At 33.2% G+C, this 19,155-nt stretch overlaps 1 protein-coding gene across 3 annotated transcripts; it reads right to left on the bottom strand.

Annotated features, from left to right (window-relative positions):
* Positions 1 to 1,188: 1,188 nt before the first annotated feature.
* Positions 1,189 to 11,581, bottom strand: LOC148201736 (uncharacterized). Of its 3 annotated transcripts, none has more exons than XM_088109243.1 (11): positions 11,400 to 11,581; positions 9,442 to 9,695; positions 9,256 to 9,339; positions 3,867 to 3,997; positions 3,680 to 3,777; positions 3,066 to 3,154; positions 2,873 to 2,981; positions 2,478 to 2,632; positions 2,332 to 2,402; positions 1,751 to 1,865; positions 1,189 to 1,619 (listed from the first exon to the last, which is right to left on the bottom strand). In XM_088109243.1, exons 2-11 carry the CDS (start codon positions 9,646 to 9,648, stop codon positions 1,455 to 1,457), a joined length of 1,224 nt encoding a protein of 407 aa, XP_087965369.1. In that variant the 5' UTR covers positions 9,649 to 9,695; positions 11,400 to 11,581; the 3' UTR covers positions 1,189 to 1,454. The 3 variants fall into 3 exon arrangements, with proteins under 3 accessions (XP_087965369.1, XP_087965368.1, XP_087965371.1); XM_088109242.1 differs by having other exon boundaries at positions 9,442 to 9,678; XM_088109245.1 differs by lacking the exon at positions 11,400 to 11,581 and adding an exon at positions 10,676 to 10,906 and having other exon boundaries at positions 9,442 to 9,678.
* Between the last annotated feature and the right edge of the window lie 7,574 nt (positions 11,582 to 19,155).

Genomic DNA, 19,155 nt, shown 5'->3' with positions numbered 1-19,155 from the left:
TGGCTGTAAAGGTAATTTTTTTTTTTATAAACTCTTCCGTTAATTATTGGATAAACCGTTCATAATCATTAAAGAGAATAATTCCTTTTTTTTTCTATAAACTAAAATTAAGTGTAAGTTAAAAAAGAGTTAAAAAAAAACTTATAATTTTTTTTACAATTTGGCTTAGGGAAAAACTGATTTCCATTTTTTTAAGTGCTTACATAAAATCTAGTTTAAACATATCTTAGACTGATTTTGTTTGGTTAATTAACTAGATTTCCATACAAATTATCTTCATTAGATTTTTATTTCCAGAGTGAGTGTAAGTGTAACCGTCCGAAGAAGGTATTGTTAGGTCACTTACTTGAGAATTCATTCTACAGAAACTATCTTCAGTCATTGAAGAGAGATTCGATAGTATGAAGTGTATGTCCCCCCTCAAAATTTTATTAATATTTATATATATTTAATTAATGTCTCTCAATATATTATCATATTGAACTTTTAAAGTGTGAAGCACCGACAAATATCTTTGAAAGAAAACAAAAATCACAAAAGGTTTCCAAAATTTTATTTCATTGTGAAAGTTAAATTAGTAACATTGTCAGCAAATAAACAACGTAAGTGTTATGCTGTTCGTCTGTCTCTTTCCTAACTTGTCTTTCTTTTGATAGTGATAAATAGTGATGTAATTTTAAAATTTGATAGTGATACAATTTTAAAATTTGATAGTGATACAATTTTAAAATTTGATAGCATTAATAGAATATATGGTAGCAGATAAAGTTTTCTATATCCGAAAATCAAGATCATTAACATATTAGAAATTATGATTTCTAATGATAATTAAATTCTATTTTGTTGGTAAAAATACATTATTAGAAATATTTATACACATTTTCTTGAGATTGAAAACTAATGCATTATTTTTATTAATTTTTAGTTCATCGTCATATTAAATAATTTAATAAAAGTAATATGATAGTACTTTTTTTTAATTTAACTGGGCAAAGATAGATTCTCACTTCTAAAAAATTGTGTAAAGTCATTCTCTGAAAATATACTCATTTTTCCTGTAGGAACATTTTGTGGGAATCTTTGGATAAAAAAAAGCATTATAAAAATCTTGACTTTCTGGTAATTTTAATTTAAAAATAGAAATTGGTGTAAATATAATGGAAGTGCTGTATAAATGGGATTGGAAAATCACAATTCAAATCATGAATTATCAAATTGAAAACAAATAACTTTCTATACAATTACTTTAGTGTTATACCTAAAGTTTAACTGAATGAATTAACAGTCTACATATCGTATCAAAATTGATTGTAGCAAGGACACAAAAAAACCTATGTAAGTAAATTACAAAATCAACACTCAATCCTCAAAATCGATGGTTGAAGTATTACTTCAAACTTCTGGGCCCAAAATTTTAAAAAATAATTAAAAAAAGACACTTCCCTGTTATTTCCCTACAAGGCTGTGGAAGGTGAATGAATTTGAACCCAGGCAAATTCATGTTTGTAAGGCAAACTTGCATTGCAAGAGGCTTCACATGCATACACCACAATTGAAGCCCAATCCAGAGAGTCCACTTCATTGTCAACACCGAAGTAATAAAGCAGCTGTGGCAAAATCTGGCACCACCCACATTAACAACTCAGTATCCAAAGAAAATATACAAACATTTGGTTGAGCAAGCAAAAAAACAAAAGCTTTACATGTAGAACAACATTCAGCTTCAACCACTGATATCTAAAATAAGTACCTGAAATTCACAACACATAGGTCCGTTGCAGTAACTACATCCAGGGATATCAGCATTTGATGGCCGACCACTTGAAAGAGGCCACATTGGCTTCGCATTAGTATTCCTATAATACCTGATTTTCCAAAACTGTAATTAGACCCAATATATTGATAAATCCAATCCCATCAATCTGGTTATTATGCAAATTAATCTATTTGAACACACAGTACACAATATTATTATAAGGAAATTCACTTTTATAAGGGATGAGAGAAATTTGGATTTATAATTTAAAAATTCTAAATTGTCTCCATACTTATAATTCAATGAATAACTTAACGGTGTTAAGCTAATAGTTAACACTTCAGATACTTTTGTTCCAAATGACTGGATCATAAAAAATGTTAGGCTAATCAGAGACAAGTAGCAATGAAAATATTTCTACTATTTTCCTGCTTATTTTAGTTTTTATCTTAAAAGGCAAGATATTATATTTGTCAAACATTTTCACCCATCCAGTTTAGTAACTAATCTGCCTCCAAGGGCACACAAGGAAATTCACCATAGTTAAGCATTCTAATTTGGCGAATCTTTATCACCTTAGCACTTGTTCAGGGGCCTTGTCGATGCATTCCTGGAAGGAGGCCCAACTCTTTTTGTCAGCGTCACCCTGTTCATAAACAATACAATTAGCGAATAATATACATAAACTAGAAACAATCTTATTAAAATGATAAAAATATACCTGAAAGCTATCAAAAATCGAATTCATTGTGTCATCCGTCCTGTTCCTTGAGATCAAGGAATTAGACAGCTTATTTTCCTCAGACATGTCTCTATTATATTCACTTTCATCTTCAATGGTGATCTCAAATTCAGGCCACAGATTCTTGCTTCCACCTGAATGATAGTGAAGAATGACCTCAGGTGTAAACTAACAAGAACCTAAATAGTAGATGTCAAAAAATTATACAGTGATGTACATGTTTTATTTCGAAATGGTGGTTTTAGGTTTCATAAGAGATGCAAATTTAAATATCTTGTCAAAGTGGTTTTACATTTCATCTAAAAGTGACTAATAATTTCGCTATCAAAGCAAATTAATATTGAACAAAAGTACACAACTTTAAACCACTTGACCTTTATGTGACTCGAGCAAGGTTGCTCCACTTTTGTTGGATCCAGAAACAGGCGAAGAAATTTGTATCTGAGAGCAAGCAATTTTATGTCCTGCGCGCCAACTCATAGCCTGTGATTGGATGACAAAAAAATATATCATGGGAATCAAATTTGTGGAAGAAAACAAACAGATACATTGAATTAATTCCATTACCTGGTGCTTCTCAGAGCAATACCGTGTCTGTCTGCAGCTACTACAGAGCTTGTCTCCCTTCCAAGTGCCACACCAATCACAAAGAACAGCTGAAAAATAAGCACACATTCTATCAAAATCGAGCTAGATTCAGGACAATTTGTTTCATAGAATACACCTACATGTAGTCCAACACCTAAGTCATCAAAAGTGTTAACCCACTTTAATGGGAAAGCACGACATACATGACTTATATATTACAATGCAACTATGCAAGCGACCTGTTCGGGTTGAAAAATTATGTTAGAATGGCATCAGATAATTTTTTCTTTCCTGATAAAAGTGTGGTCCCACTGTGTGCAGTAACAGATCGTAGTCATGAACTCCTTTTCACTTCATGCAGGACTCCTCAACACCAGTACTGAATACTCAGTACTCAAAATGAGACAATCATGAGTATAACTATTCAAAACTAGCATACACAAACACAAGCCAGAAGGTAAATACGCATCTAAACAACAGAAACAACAATCTCTCTTCACTGTACCAAAGCAGAGGATCTCTAAACAACTACAAACATGAATGGGATTATTATCAACAAATAAAGTAAAACTATTATAAAGGTGACTACCAACCTCCACAGCCAGCAGGTTTGTGACTCTCATTATACTGAGGGCATTCTTGAGAATAAAATGGATTAACACGTTGTAATTGACAACGGAAGACCTTCACACTTTAATTAAAACATAACATAATCAGATATAAACAATGAAAGGAACTAAAACAATGGAAAGGGTTGTGTAAGAGAAGATGACTCCTGACCTTCTAGATGGCTTCTCTGGATGGTGCTTCCATTGCTCATGTTGATCCCTGAGGAGGCATTTCATAGAGGGACACATAAAAACATACAACATTCGGTGAAATGCTGTTTCCTGCTCCGTTGGTGCATAAACCTAAAAATTCAAGGGTTTAATACAATATGTGATAGGTTCTTGGGATCAAGAACCTATGGAAAGACACTCAAGAACACACAAAGACAATTTATCTGAATTATACAGCCCTCCTTTTATTGAAAAGAATCACAAGAATGGTGATACAACGTAACCTGAGAGCTTAACCTCCCTCCAAAGAACTACCAGAGTTCCCGCCAAACAATAATACTCAAAACCAATCCCAACCAACCACTAATCCCCCTTTTATATCACTTACTAACAGCACTTAACAGAACTATTCCTAACTGCCTTGGCAGTTAGGCTCTGTGACTTTACCCCTCCTCCTATATACAATCAACTCCCTAACATTACTCCCCTCTCCTCCAACAACCTTGTCCCCAAGGTTGAACTCCGGGTATTGCTCTTGTATAGTCACCTCATCTTCCCATGTAGCACTCTCTTGTCCCCCTTCTTGCCATTCTATCAAAACTTGTGGTATTTCCTCTGCTCCCAGTTGTCGAGTTCTCCTGTCCAGCACCTTGGCTGGTCTAAACATTGGTCCATCTGCTTGTAACTCAGCTGGAAGCTCTTTTTCCACTTTCTTCTCCCCCACAGCTTTCTTCAGTTGGGAAACGTGGAATATGGGATGGATTCTGGCTGCCTCTGGTAATTGCAACCTAAACGCAACTTTCCCTATCTGCTGTAATACCTCAAAGGGTCCATAATACCTTGCCGATAGCTTCGGATGTAAGCGAGTTGGCATGGATGATTGTCTATGGGGTCTAATCTTTAAATAGACCCAATCGCCTATCTTAATGTCTGATTCTTTCCTTTTTTTTATTTGCCTGATTACTCATCGCCTCTTGTGCTTGCCTTAAATGCATTTTAAGCTGTTTCAAAGCTTCATCCCTTGTCATCAAATCTTGAACAACCGACTCCACCGCTGTCTCCCCAGGAATAAACCGACTCAAAGCTGGAGGTGCTCTTCCATAAACTATTTCAAAAGGGGAACACCTGGCTGCACTTTGATAACTGGTATTATACCAGTACTCAGCCCAAGGAAGCATCAACTTCCAACTCCTCGGCTGCTCTGAGCAAAAACACCTCAAATATCCCTCCAAAATTCTGTTCACCACTTCAGTCTGGCCATCCGACTCAGGATGGTATGCGGTGCTCATACTGAGCTGAGTACCCTGCATCCTGAAGAGCTCTTTCCAAAATACACTTAAAAACAGGGGGTCTCTATCACTGACTACTGACATAGGGATCCCATGTAACCTTACTATTTCTTGAACGAACTTCTCTGCAACCGTGCGAGCCGAATAAGGATGTTTCAAAGCAATAAAGTGGCTATACTTACTCAGCCTGTCAACTACCACCAGTATTGCGTCAAACCCGTGTGACTTGGGTAGCTTAACAATGAAATCAAGGCTTATTTCTTCCCAAATAGCTTGTGGGATCGGTAATGGCTGCAAAAGACCCTGAGGAGAGGCAGCCAGGTACTTGTGCTGTTGACAAATTACGCACCCCGCGACAAAATCTGTCACCGTTCTCTTCATTCCTGGCCAATATAGTGATTGGGCAATTTTCCGGTAAGTACGAAACACACCCGAATGGCCTCCTGTACTCGTCACATGAAACTCCGCAAGAAGCTTGGGAATCCAACTCGATTTAGCTGATAAAACCAATCGTCCTTTATAGTGAAGGCGATCATTCTCCATCGTGTATGCTTCATGGCTCGTTGGGTCCTCCTTGAGATCATCCATAATCTTTCGCAGCATGTCATCTTCTTCTACTTCTTTTAAAACCTCTTGAAAGTCATGCCAATAAGGCCTAGAAAGTGCCCGTAGTTCTCCCTCCTCTGTACCCCTTTCTTCTTTACGAGACAAGGCGTCTGCTACCTTGTTGGAACTTCCTAATTTATAAACTATTTCGAAATCATACCCCATCAACTTGGCTATCCAATTCTGCTGGCTATGCGTCGTTATTCTTTGCTCCAACAGATATTTGAGGCTGCGCTGATCCGTATAAACCACAAACCTCCTCCCCAATAGATAGGGTCTCCAATGCTGGATGGCCATAACCAACGCCATTAACTCCTTCTCATAAATTGACTTAGACCGAGACCCCTCAGACAATGCCCTGCTGAAGAAAGCAATGGGCTTCTTATGTTGCATCAATACAGCGCCCACTCCACTCCCAGAAGCATCACACTCCACATGAAATTCCTGTGTAAAGTCGGGCAGTGTTAGCACCGGTGCCGTTGTCATTGCCCTCTTTAGAGATCCCATAGCTGCCCGGGCTTCCTCAGACCACTCAAACTTTCCCTTTTTCAACAACTCCGTGAGAGGTTTAGCTAGCTCCCCATACTTCGGCACAAACCTCCTATAATACCCCGTTAAGCCCAAAAAACCTCGCAGTGCCTTCAAATTCTGGGGTTCTTCCCACTCCATCATGGCCCTTATCTTATCCCGATCCATCTCCACTCCTTGCTCCGAAATCTGGTGCCCCAAATATTGAATCCTCCTTTTCCCAAACTCACATTTCTTTTGATTTGCTACCCACTCCTTCTCTTCCAGCAGCTGCAGTACCGCTGTTAAGTGGTGGAGATGCTCTTCCCAGGATGGGCTGTACACCAATATGTCATCAAAAAAAACCAGTACCCATTTCCTCAAATAAGGTGCCATTAATCTGTTCATGGCACTTTGAAACGTGGCCGGGGCATTCATTAACCCAAAAGGCATCACCATAAATTCGAACAAGCCTTGGTGGGTTCTGAATGCAGTCTTGTGAATGTACTCCTCTCTCATTCGTATCTGGTGGTAACCCGCCTTCAAGTCCAGCTTAGAGAAATATCTAGCACCCTTGAGCTCATCCAATAGTTCTTCAATTACCGGAATAGGAAATTTATCCGGTACCGTAGCCTTGTTCAATGCCCGATAATCCACACAAAATCTCCAGCTCCCATCTTTCTTTTTCACTAAAATTACCGGGCTGGAAAACGGGCTTTGACTGGGTCGAATAATACCAGCTCGAAGCATATCTGCAACCTGTTTCTCGAGCTCCTCTTTCACGAAGAAAGGATACCTATAAGGCCTTACATTTATAGGATCCTTACCTTCCTTAAGCACTATTCGGTGCTGTGAATCACGTGAAGGAGGTAGTCCTTCTCTCTCCATAAACACCTTGCAGTGGGCCCGCAAGACTTTTATGAGGTCTGTCTTCTGTTGCTCCGTCAAATCATCCTTCACGTCACCGTTTCCCCTGGCCTCCACTATGCACAATTCCCACACCAAGAACCATGACTCAGCGTCTGTGATTTTTGTAAGTGCACCCGGTTCCACCAGCTGTCTTGCCAAAGCTGGGTCACCGCAGATTTTCTTCTTCTCTCCATCCACCACATACTGCATAGACATCTCTTTCCAGTTAATAACCACCTCACCCAGTTTTGCCAACCATGCAATACCCAATATTAAATCCACTCCACCGAGATCAAACACATGCATGTCCTCCTCTACCTTCACATTTCCCAGCATCAATCCCACCTTTTCACATCGCCCCCTGGTCCACTTCTTACACCCGTCACCCAAACTCACCGCGTATGTGGCCGTTTCTGTTACCGGAAGCCTCAGTTCCTCCACCACCTTCCGGCTGATGAAATTATGGCTGGCTCCGCTATCGATCAAGACTACCACTTGTTTTTCTCCTATCAGACCGGTCAGTTTCATGGTTTTGGGAGGCGTTAGACCCTCCGCCGAACAAGCCGAGAGCTCCATAGGTTTCGTCTCAAAGTCAGCGTTTTCCTCCAACTCACCCTCCTCATCCTCCGCCAGAAGCAACACTCTCAAGCCCTTCTCCGCACACCGGTGACCCGGTGCGAACGGCCCTCCGCATCGGAAGCACCTCCCTTCTTCCCTCCTCTTCAGATACTCTGGATAAGGTAAGTTTCTGACCATTCGATTCTTATTTTCTCCTCCGGCCGAGCCATTGGCCCTCGCATTGGTGCTATTAGCCACCGTCGCACCTTCTCTCCTGGCCGTACCCGCTCCTTCTAAACCACCAACCCTCGTCGCGATACTGCGATCTCCATCAGCCCTCACTATCGCCGTCGCAGTTCGATTACCCACGTGGGTCATCTTGAGCCCATTCCAACCTCCTCCGCATGCACGGTTTATGGCGTCCTCCACGTCTCTCGCAACTCTGATTGCGACCATCAAATCAGAGGGATTCTGAATTCTCACCTGGCCTTTAATATCTTCACGTAACCCCGCCAGAAAGAAACCCAAAATCAGCTCCTCCGATAGGCCCTGGGTCTGACCTAGTAACATCTCAAAACTCTTTACAAACTCTTCCAATGCTCCTTCTTGCCTCAAGGTGGCCATCTGTTAGTAAACCGTTCCCCGGAACCCACCACCGAATCGATTAATCAACCCATCCTTCAAACCCATCCACGTCCGATTCCTGGTTTTATCCCGCCAATACTTGAACCAATAACTCGCGCTTCCCTCCATACTAATGTAAGCGAGTTCGACCTTATCCCCCTCTGCTACCTTCTGAATGTCAAAAAATCTTTCAGCCCGATTAATCCAAATGTATGGATCTCCGCCTTCGAATGATGGCAGTTCCACCTTCTTCCGCCAATTGACCCCGATTCCCCAGTATCGCCCCTCCCTGGGTTCTCGTTCACCGAGCTACTGCTCCCTTCAGAACCACCCCCTTGATGGTTCGAACCTCCCCCCATCATTCTCATCAATTGCTGCACGTCGCGTCTGATTGCCGCGGTCTCATCTTTGATTCCCTCAACCGTGATCTCCAAGTTATCTAACCTTCCCTCCGTCTCGCTCCCCATAGCTGGCTCCTCCCCTTCGTGATCCGGCAGGTCGGACCAAATGATAGGTTCTTGGGATCAAGAACCTATGGAAAGACACTCAAGAACACACAAAGACAATTTATCTGAATTATACAGCCCTCCTTTTATTGAAAAGAATCACAAGAATGGTGATACAACGTAACCCGAGAGCTTAACCTCCCTCCAAAGAACTACCAGAGTTCCCGCCAAACAATAATACTCAAAACCAATCCCAACCAACCACTAATCCCCCTTTTATATCACTTACTAACAGCACTTAACAGAACTATTCCTAACTGCCTTGGCAGTTAGGCTCTGTGACTTTACCCCTCCTCCTATATACAATCAACTCCCTAACAATATGTCACAATCCACAGGTATAGCACAAACCATACATATGTCAAACAATCATGAGACATTAACTTCATACCTGAAGTAAGAATTGTAAAGGGTCTCCACAAATGTCACACACAAATGATCCCCGTGATGGTATATTCAAAGGGTCAAGCCAAGCCTGTTATTCACATCACCTGTCACAAACTGGCACTTTCTTTGTGCACCCAATAAAGCAAGATAGATGTAAATTGTAAATGAATTCAATGAAAAGGTAAAGTACAGGGACTCCTCCAGCTTTGCTTGGGAAATATTGACGTTGAAGAGACCATTTATTCTTTGGCTTGTCAACAAAGCCAAGTGTGATGGGTTCATGTTCTTCTTCTTCATCATCGTCGTCAACATCATCATATTCATCTTGATCTTCTACATTGTCATTCTGCATAGCCTTGAGCTTGTCAACCAGATCTCCAATGGCACCAGTATCCATGTGTTTAGGAACAGAGCAGAAAGTGCTAGTCTGCGAGATAGTTAAGACTGAGTGTGTAGGTAGCACATAAGATTTCATCATTAAACCAGAAATATATAACTGTAAAACTGATTGTTGAAGACTGCAATATATGATCATATGTTTATATGTAAAACCAGAAATTTTCACTAGTTTACCCATGTGTTTTCTGCTCTGTTATGGAATTCTACCAGCGATAATTATATGTTATACGTGACAAAAAAATTAAGTAAGGGGTTGAACGGAACAATATTTGAAGTTGTAAAGTTTTTTTAGAAATGTTAGACTGAAAGGCATATATGTATATATTATAATATTTTATAGTTCATCCTAGGATTGTTAAATAAATTATAAACATATCTAAAAGTAAACAAAATTTAATTAAAAATAAAATTATAAACCTAACCAAAAACTAAATAAAAAGTAATTAAAAATAATTTAAATTCAATAAATTATAAATCTATCCAAAAACTAAAAAACATTAATTAAATAAATATTAAATTATATAATTTAAAAACCTATAAAAAAACTATTAAAAACTAATTAAACAAATGTAATTAAAAATAAATAAATTTTAATAAAAATCAAACAAAATTATTTTAAAAAAGTTAAATTCAATAAATTATATACCTATCTAAAAATTAAAAAAATATTCATTTAGAAAAAAATAAATTATATAAATTACAAAACTATCCAAAAATCAACAAAATTAATTTTAAAAAATATTAAATACAAATTTATTATATTAAGTAAAAATAAAATAAAATAAATTAAAAAAATTATAATTTTATAAATTATTTATATGAATTACTAACATATCGAAAAACTATAAAAAAATTTAAAAACAATTAATTAAAAAGATATTAAATTAAATAAAAATTAAGAGAAAAAAAATTTGTTGAAGGTTAATGTTTTCGAACATCAATCCTGAAATGCAGCAACCACCATTCATCAATTCATCTATCTACAAATCCAAAATGCAATGAGTTTGAAGAGAGGATTAACCTACCTATACGATGCACCGGGAGGGAACGCAAAATGGGGGAGGGGCCGCGAGAGTGGAATACGAAAAAAAAGAAAATACTGGAAGAGAGTGCAGCGAGGAAGAGATGGGAAGTAAGGAGAAGGACGTAGTAGTTGATAAGAAGAAGATGAGAAGGGGAAGAAGAAGAAAATGAGAAGTGAGGTGGCGAGGTGCAGTGCAGCGACGCAAAGGAAGAAGATTAAAGAGAAGGGATTACGGTTTTGAGGAAAAAGGAAAAAAAAAATATTTTAAAGGTACTTTTTTTTTTACCCAGGACAGTTTTGTCATTACAAGAAAATGGGAAGGTGTAGGCTGAAAATGGTGGAGGTGCCGGAAGAAACCTCTTCTTCCATACTAACAAGCTTGAACAAATATGCATTGTTAATGGAGAAAGTTAAGCTAATACAAATCAAATTCTTTCTAGAAATTAAATATAAATGAGCCAAACAACCTCATGTCTAAATTGTGGTAACTAAATGAAACTTTGGGATGAGCCTGAAACAGTGACTGTTCATTATTTTGAATCGATTGCTGTAAGACAGTTATTTTGTCATATTTTTATGCTTAAGGACCAAACAGCAGTAGAATCATAATAATTTCGATAAATAACAACAATAAAGAGAATGAAACTTAAATAGAAGACTACGATATAATACAAATTTTCAATTTCAAGCCAACCATTCCATTTATAGAGTGTTTCTGAGCTTACTTATTAAAGTCCGCGACGCGATTCCTTGATTTGCGGCGAAATCGTGGTGGTCGAGCGTGTACGCGGCGGCGATTCCAATACGACTCGGAACTTTTCTTCACTTTTCCGGCGAGGCAGCAAGAATTAAAGGAAAGGAGATTTTGTTCTATGACTCCGGCCAGATAACAGGTATTGCAGAGAAATAGACTGGGAAAAGAAGAAGGTGGTGGGTGATAGATTATTGCCTTTTGGGTCAGATTGGGTATTGGGTACTGGGCCTGCATTCCCCTTAAATTTTAAATTGTCTATTACTTCAAGCAATTCTATAATTACTAATTGCACCGCCAACAATAAAAATAACACTGTTGCAGAAAAAGAAGAAAGTAGAAAGAAGAGAGAAAATACTGAGAAAAAAACTGATTTTGAAAAGTTTTTTTCAAAATATGTTTAATGTGATTTGAATTTTTTTTTATGAACATATTTTATCTAAAAAGATTTTGGAAAACTCTTCTAAAAATATTATATACATTATGAAAAATTTATTCCAAAATACATTTTATATGTTTTCAAAAATTCTATTCTGAAAATTTTATTTCAAAATATGGTTTCAAACTTTTTTTTTCTTCAAAAATCCTTATTAAGAAAACTTTGAAACATAATGGTCATTTTAAAAATTTGAGAGCGTGCATGAGGAGATCGTTGAATTGCAGGAAGTAAAAGCCTTTTAATTTTTTTACGTTGTCCTTTGTTGTTTAAATTACAATGAAACTTCGTTGACTTTAATTTCTAAGCTTTTGAAATTGTTTTCTGAATGTAATCCAAAATACAATTTTAAATATAATTTGAAATTGTTTTTAATCTTACCAAATTGTTCAGTTATTTATATCTTTCTCGTGTAGGCTTATATAAAGTCTTACAACATTTTAGAATGATTTTTTTTCTTCTATGAAATATTAATTCTTATTTTATGATTGAGGTAAAAAAAAAATTATCTTGGCCCAGTTAATTGTGAGAGTTAAGTCCCAGTGTTTTTCTCAATATATTTTTTAATAGGTGTTGATTATAGTGTTATAGATATAGACACATTTTATTCGTTTTCAATAATATAAGAGAAAATATTGACCCATTTATTTTATTTTATTAATTTTTCATGAATCAAGTTCATTTCCCTTTAATCAATTTAACCTAAAATGTGTAATGAAGTGGTTCATGGTTCCATTTCTAGAAATAATTAGGATGAGAAATTAAATATATTTCGCAGAATTTGTTTTTGAAAAACACGTCTTTATATAATTTAATAATATCACCGTGGAAAAGGAATATAAGGGTGTTTTATATAATTAAAAAGAACAACATAAAAATAAAGGATAATTAACATTGTTATCCTTATACAAGAGAAATCCAAAGATTTAATTAAGAATAATTCTAAGTAAAACAATGTCTTCTAGCGAGTACTATCTCAGCTTAAGTGTTTCCATAATAACCACATATATACTATTTTTTAAACAACTTTACTTAAATAATGTTACTAAGTGTGCCATTTTTATCTACATAAAAAATAATAATTAATTTTAAAACAAGGTAAGAAAAAAATATTAAATATATTTTTGTTTTTTAGTGAAAATTAAATTTTTTTTTAATTTTGGTTTAATTTAGTTTTTCAACTTAAAAAGTATATGAATTTAGTCTTTTTAATTAAATTTTGTTAAATTTATTTGATGTTTCAAACACATTTTATAATTATATTCATGATTATATTGTTACACTATTAGACATATTTTTGTTTCAATATTAATTAAAAAACTCATTTGAAATGTTAATAATAAACTTAACTAAAATTATTTTAAAAAACTAAATTCATACATTTTAAAAAATATAATACAAAATTATTCAAAATTTTAAAGAAAAATTAATCTAAATTTTAACTATAAAATTTAAGAAACAAAAACATATTTAACTCAATAAAAATATAATTTCAAACACTAATTTTTAATCTTACATTTTCACATATATAGATAGAGAAAATATGTTATTTGTTAAAATAATTTGATATAACCTTTCTTAGTAAATCTGTTGTTTTTATTCACTACAAATATGACAAATATTAATATAATTTATTTTGAAAAATAAAGAAAAAAAGTAATATTTATTAAAAATTAAAATATCAAGCAATTCAAAGAAGAGAAGGTAAAACTACAATAATCTTTAAGTAGTATTTACATTCAACACTATATTGTTTGTTTTGGCTCTCTTAATGAATTATTTTATCACCATGAATTGAAATAAAATATATGTCTGTTTAATTATATGAGAGAGATCTTTAATTTCTGTGGGAAGGGAATATTTTAGCCCATAGCTTTAACCTAAGTCAAAGATTTGAATAACATATTATCAACCTATATGCATATTCATATAGATAATTATTTTCTTTCAAATCAGACCTACGTGCACGGAAGTTTTTAAAAGGTCTGTTAATTGGTGAAAAATTAGGTGGTAGATGCCTATATCCTACACCATTCATGCTAATTAATTAAAGTAGTTAATTAGAACTTTATTATATCTCTTTATTATATCGTTCTAGAATTAAATTCGTCATCAGATGTTGGTTTGTATGCTTATTAAAAAATAATTAAAATAAAAAAAATAAAAAATATTTTTAAGTTTATAATATAAATAGTAGATTTAGAAAGTTAATATATTTAACAAAATATAAATAGTAGACTTTTATAAAAGTACAAAAGATAAAATGTGAAAAGTTAGAATAAACTTTCTAAAATATAAAAGATATGCATAGCTAGAGTTGATTGGTTAAAAATATACCTAATTCTTTTTATACAAGTTAAAAAAGGCTATTTATATAATACAATGTAAAAGTCTTATTTTTTATACTAATTAAACACACAATTGTTATAAAATATTTCAAATAATAAAATCCTTATTTCTCAATCTTTCAAATAGTAAACAAGAATACTTCAAGAATCGACCTATCCATAATATTATTGTGCAACATTTTTCACAAATCAACAAAGAGTAGAGGTACGAGTTTCATGAACCTCTTTACAATTTGATTTAATGTGAAATAGAATAAAAAACTTGAAAATGGTGGTTATTATGGATGAAAAACAAAGTGATGCTGGTCCAAATTTGTCATGTTTGCGTTCCTTCTTATTATCTCTCCTTCGATAGTTTTGTAGCCAACTTCTTCTCTATCAACAAAATTGTCATTGATTATCATTTCTACCTATCCGAGCTCCAATATCGTACTTCAGATTGTTATTATTTATTAATAAAATATTGCAAAGATATGTGTCATCACTTGCGGAGGAAGTTGAGATTGGACCGCAAGTCTCTGCCTTAGAGATATTTTCCTATATGCACGCAGCCAACGTCACTTTTGGTGTGCAACGTTCTTGTTTGTTTACAACGGTGTTTTTCTCTCTAAACAGCCACCGATTTTGTACTTTAATTTTAAGATTTAGTGCCACTTTTTACGTGAAGTACTCCTCAAGCTGAGGAGGGTTAGTTCATCCTAGGCTCTATAAAATAGAGCTTTACTTTCATTCAGAAAATATGATCAGAATCATTCTTCTCTTTTTCTCTTTTCTCCTAATTTCATTCTCTCTCTTTCCCTAAAAATATTCTGGGTTTATTTATTCTCTTTTTAAGAGATCCTTACTAGTTCTGAGATCCTCAGAAATTCTGAGAAGTTCCTATTGTATCCTGGGGGGTTTGCGCAATGAGTCCTTAAGGACAGTGATCTACACGCCTCAGGAAGTATATTGTTCTTGATCTTTATTCTACTATTGTCAGCTTTTACAACACAGATTTCATGTCCAAACTCATAGTCTTCACCATTGTCAAGGGAAACCCTTTCACGCATGTAATCTGCACTTTCTTCGTTCCCTGGGTGGCTGACATGGCACAGAGCTTCACTCTTCTTATTGTATTGCTTTAGATCGAAACAAACATGGTGTTGGAAATTCTTTACTATTACTTTGATGGCTCACTGATTAGATTAAGGAAGAAACCATAGTTGAAGCTGTTTCATAATGCTTCTAGGATGCTGATGAACACATTTGAAGCATTGGTGCCCACTTGCATTTTTGAGGATCTTAGATTGAGAGAACCGTTTGGTGCTTTCTTGGAAACTAAAAGGATTTTAATGTAATTATTAAAAAAATGCGACTACTAGTTTTTATACGAGTTATAAATTGGTACAGAAAATTTACTTTTTATTAGAAAAATGTTACCACGTTAACTTTTTATATCGATTATTAAATAATATAAAAAAAATTCTTATTTATTACAAAAAAAATTCACCCCGTATTATTTTTTATGTCTATTCTAGTTCTACCTATTATAAAAAATCTTATATTATTTATAGTTATGTAATTTATCAATTTTTATAACGAGTGAATTATAACCAATATAAAAAGTTGCTATAAAACGTAACTTTTACACTGATATTTTCTAAAAAAAACTTAGCAATGGTATGAAAGTAATACAGAATCTTTAAGAATTTTGTTTAATGGATTGAAATTTGATTACGTCAGTATCAAATAATATAATATGCTATTGGGGTTTGGATTACGTTTCCAATTTTACTGGGCAGAATACTAAAACAAAAGTACAATGTTGTTATTTGCTTATATTGTTTGAATGGCTTTGATATTTATAATTATAATTTAATTGATTTAAATATAAAATTTAAATGTTTTTCTTGAATGCTTTAAGTGAATAATTACCTGAGAATTGAGTTTTATAATTGTAATGCGTTAGATTGATGGGAGTGACAATATAACTTGTAATTGTTAGTAATAAAACAGAGACAATAAATAAATAAAATTACCACGGAAAACAAATTCTTATAACAAACAATAATAATATAAAATAAAATAAAATAATTAATGAAAAAATTATTAAAATAAATAGGGATTGAGATACATTTTCAACCTTATAAACACTAAGGTTAAATGATAATATACAACAGAAACATTAAAAACTTTGTTATGGGTACTTTGTGTTTTGGATTTTCTTGCAAGTTATATATATAGAATGAAATATAAACAAGAAAAATATTTTAAAAAAACATCAAAATTAGATTTTAATCATAACTAAAACCAAAACTAAAAGAAATATTTGATTTTGATTCTGGGAATAACTGAAACCAAATATCATTTAATTTATTTTAAAAAAATAAACAACTTTCGACCTTTGTTATTCCTATAACGAAAGCACAAAAGTGATTTTGTCTTGATTCTTGTAAAAATTGATATAAAAAATCTTAACATGAAATAATTATTATAGATAAAAAAAAGATATATGGCCTCAAATTTTGAGCAAAACTAAGACCAAATAACTAAATTTTTTATTTTTTATTTTTGATTTAGTTCTTATTTTTTTAATCAAAGCATGATGTTGATATTTTTACTTCGATTCATAATCGATGCTAAAAGCTCTCCATTTTTTACTTCATATTAATATGCTTTGGTTGTAGAATTCGATTGTCGAAAACAGCCTCTACCGTATATTTTCCCTGTACTACTGAGATACCAATATAGGTGATAGATCTTCTCGTGGACAATAATATAATGTTTCATTTTATTATTATACATAGAAAATTATGGGGCACATTTATTCTATATACTTATATTTTATGCGGTGTTATAGTTATTAACTAATAAAATATTCATGGATGTTATATGTGTTATATTTGAAGTATAACTTGTGTAGAAAGAGATCTTACAATTTTTTATTGTGTTAACTTATTTGTTTTAGCTTATATAAAAATGTTGGTTGGAAAAACTATATAAAAAGTTCTTATCATTATTTTTTTTTTATGAATGAATATGATGCTTAAACCTCCCTCTTCCACAGTTAGATATAATGTAGATGATGAAGACTATAAAAATAATGATAAATATGTTTCATGAAATGAGTGTCACCATGCAACAATAACATTAAGTGACTCTATATCAAATGAGGAAACACCAGCGGCAATTGATACCACACAACATGCACACATTCTCCAATAACTAACACATGTATTAAATTTGGCTTGATTTATGAGGTATAGGATTCATAAATTTATTGTAAATTTTTTACTTGAATTTGTAAATCATTGGTTAGGGTTTTGGAGAACATATTTGAGACGAGAAAAAACTACTTTTGGAAGTGTACCTCCTTTACTTAATTAGTACAAATCATCTTGAAAACTAGAAAGGTATATATGTAGTAAACATCATACATGTGAAACATGTGTGTCACTTGTCATATGTTTGTTATAAGTTATGTAAAAAGTTGGTTGTTGTTACATCTTTGGTGAGAAAGCATTTATTTGATTTAAGAGAGAAAAATAGTTGAGTTTTAACTTCTAAATCTTTTTAATTTTATGAAAAAAATGTTTGAAAATATTTTTACTTTTTCATTTCTATCCAACTTGAGACTTAAACTCACGTTTGGATTTTCAACAATATTCTCTTTAAAGGCGAGTCCCTTTTATATTGGTACACTTTCCCTCCAACGGAAGCATTCTCAACCAATCACAACCACGGGTATCTCATCGTACTGTCGTTTATCTTAACAAAACACGTTTATCTAGAACTCTTTGCCAATAAGACTTTCGATACAAATCATTATACTCGCCTGAATCGGTCATCAAGACGAACCATTAACTCTAATACCACTGGTATTGTATATCCCCTATAAAACCTCATCTTCAATAGACCCAACACAAAATCCATACCTATTATCCACTTAATTTAGTTAATTTATTTTTGAAAAATTGTGATTTGAAACAATTATGTCATGTTGAGGCACAAAACGAGGGACATTTTCCCATTCCCATATTCTTCCTTTTTCTTTGCCTTTATTTCTAATGTAAGAAACAAACGTACCTTGAGAATTTAAATATGAAGAAAATTCACGTTAAATCATTAAATACAAGTCAAACCATGAATAGTTGCTTAAATTATGAAAGGTTTGCTAAAATTTCTCCACTCAATTATTTGCATTCATAATAATTACACTTGTGGTCAACACAATGCCTACCAACAAGTTAACACATACAATTATTAAGACAAGACACATTCTTACTTCAAATGTCTACCTTTTCAATCAGTGCTGTTATTTAAAAATGAATATTCCTTCTTCATCTAACCTTGAGAGTTATTTAGAGATTATACAATTCTTCTAGTAAAACAAGTTAATTATTCTAACGCCACAAACAAATCATGTTTTCATATATTATATTCGTATTATTTAAAGGTAAGTTGAAAGTCTCACGCTATTTAAATATACTTATAATAAATAATATATAAATTTAAAGATATATATATATATATATATATATATATATATATATATTATATTATTTGAGGTTTTTTTTTAAAGTAATGTCTTAATCTTTTATATAAAATTATACACAACCCATTACATTAGTTTGTTGGATTTCTTTAAGACTAAAACTTTAAAATATTATTCAATCATTTATATGTTTAACCTACCTTGAACATGTTAGTTAAATTTTTTATGTCAAAAATATTTAACACAAAGGTTAGAAATCTTATATTAATTAAAGATAAAATCAGTTTAAAATATATAAATGAAAGTAAACCTCATTTTATAAATTAATTTTGTAAAATTAAATTAAATTTCTAGTTAACTTCTCAGTCTCATAAATATTTCATACAAAAGAAAAAACTTAGACACTATTTTCAATCTTAAGTCAATAGTGTGTAGATTTTATTTTTTATAATGTTATTGTGACCCATTCTTG

Source organism: Vigna umbellata, chromosome 3 (genome assembly GCF_029865625.1).
Source record: "Vigna umbellata cultivar VRB3 chromosome 3, Vumbellata_1.0, whole genome shotgun sequence".
In the NCBI taxonomy this organism is placed as follows: Eukaryota; Viridiplantae; Streptophyta; class Magnoliopsida; order Fabales; family Fabaceae; genus Vigna; species Vigna umbellata.
This window is presented reverse-complemented; position numbering and strand designations above follow the sequence as displayed.

Bases quoted from the DNA above. Each gene is read 5' to 3' on its own strand.
- LOC148201736 (XM_088109243.1), bottom strand. From the start codon at position 9,648: ATGGATACTGGTGCCATTGGAGATCTGGTTGACAAGCTCAAGGCTATG. The intron at 3,998-9,255 runs GTATGAAGTTAA...TTGAATTTTTAG, and splicing joins CTTTACAATTCTTACTTCAG to GTTTATGCACCAACGGAGCA. The intron at 3,778-3,866 runs GTCAGGAGTCAT...TTTTAATTAAAG, and splicing joins CCAGAGAAGCCATCTAGAAG to TGTGAAGGTCTTCCGTTGTC.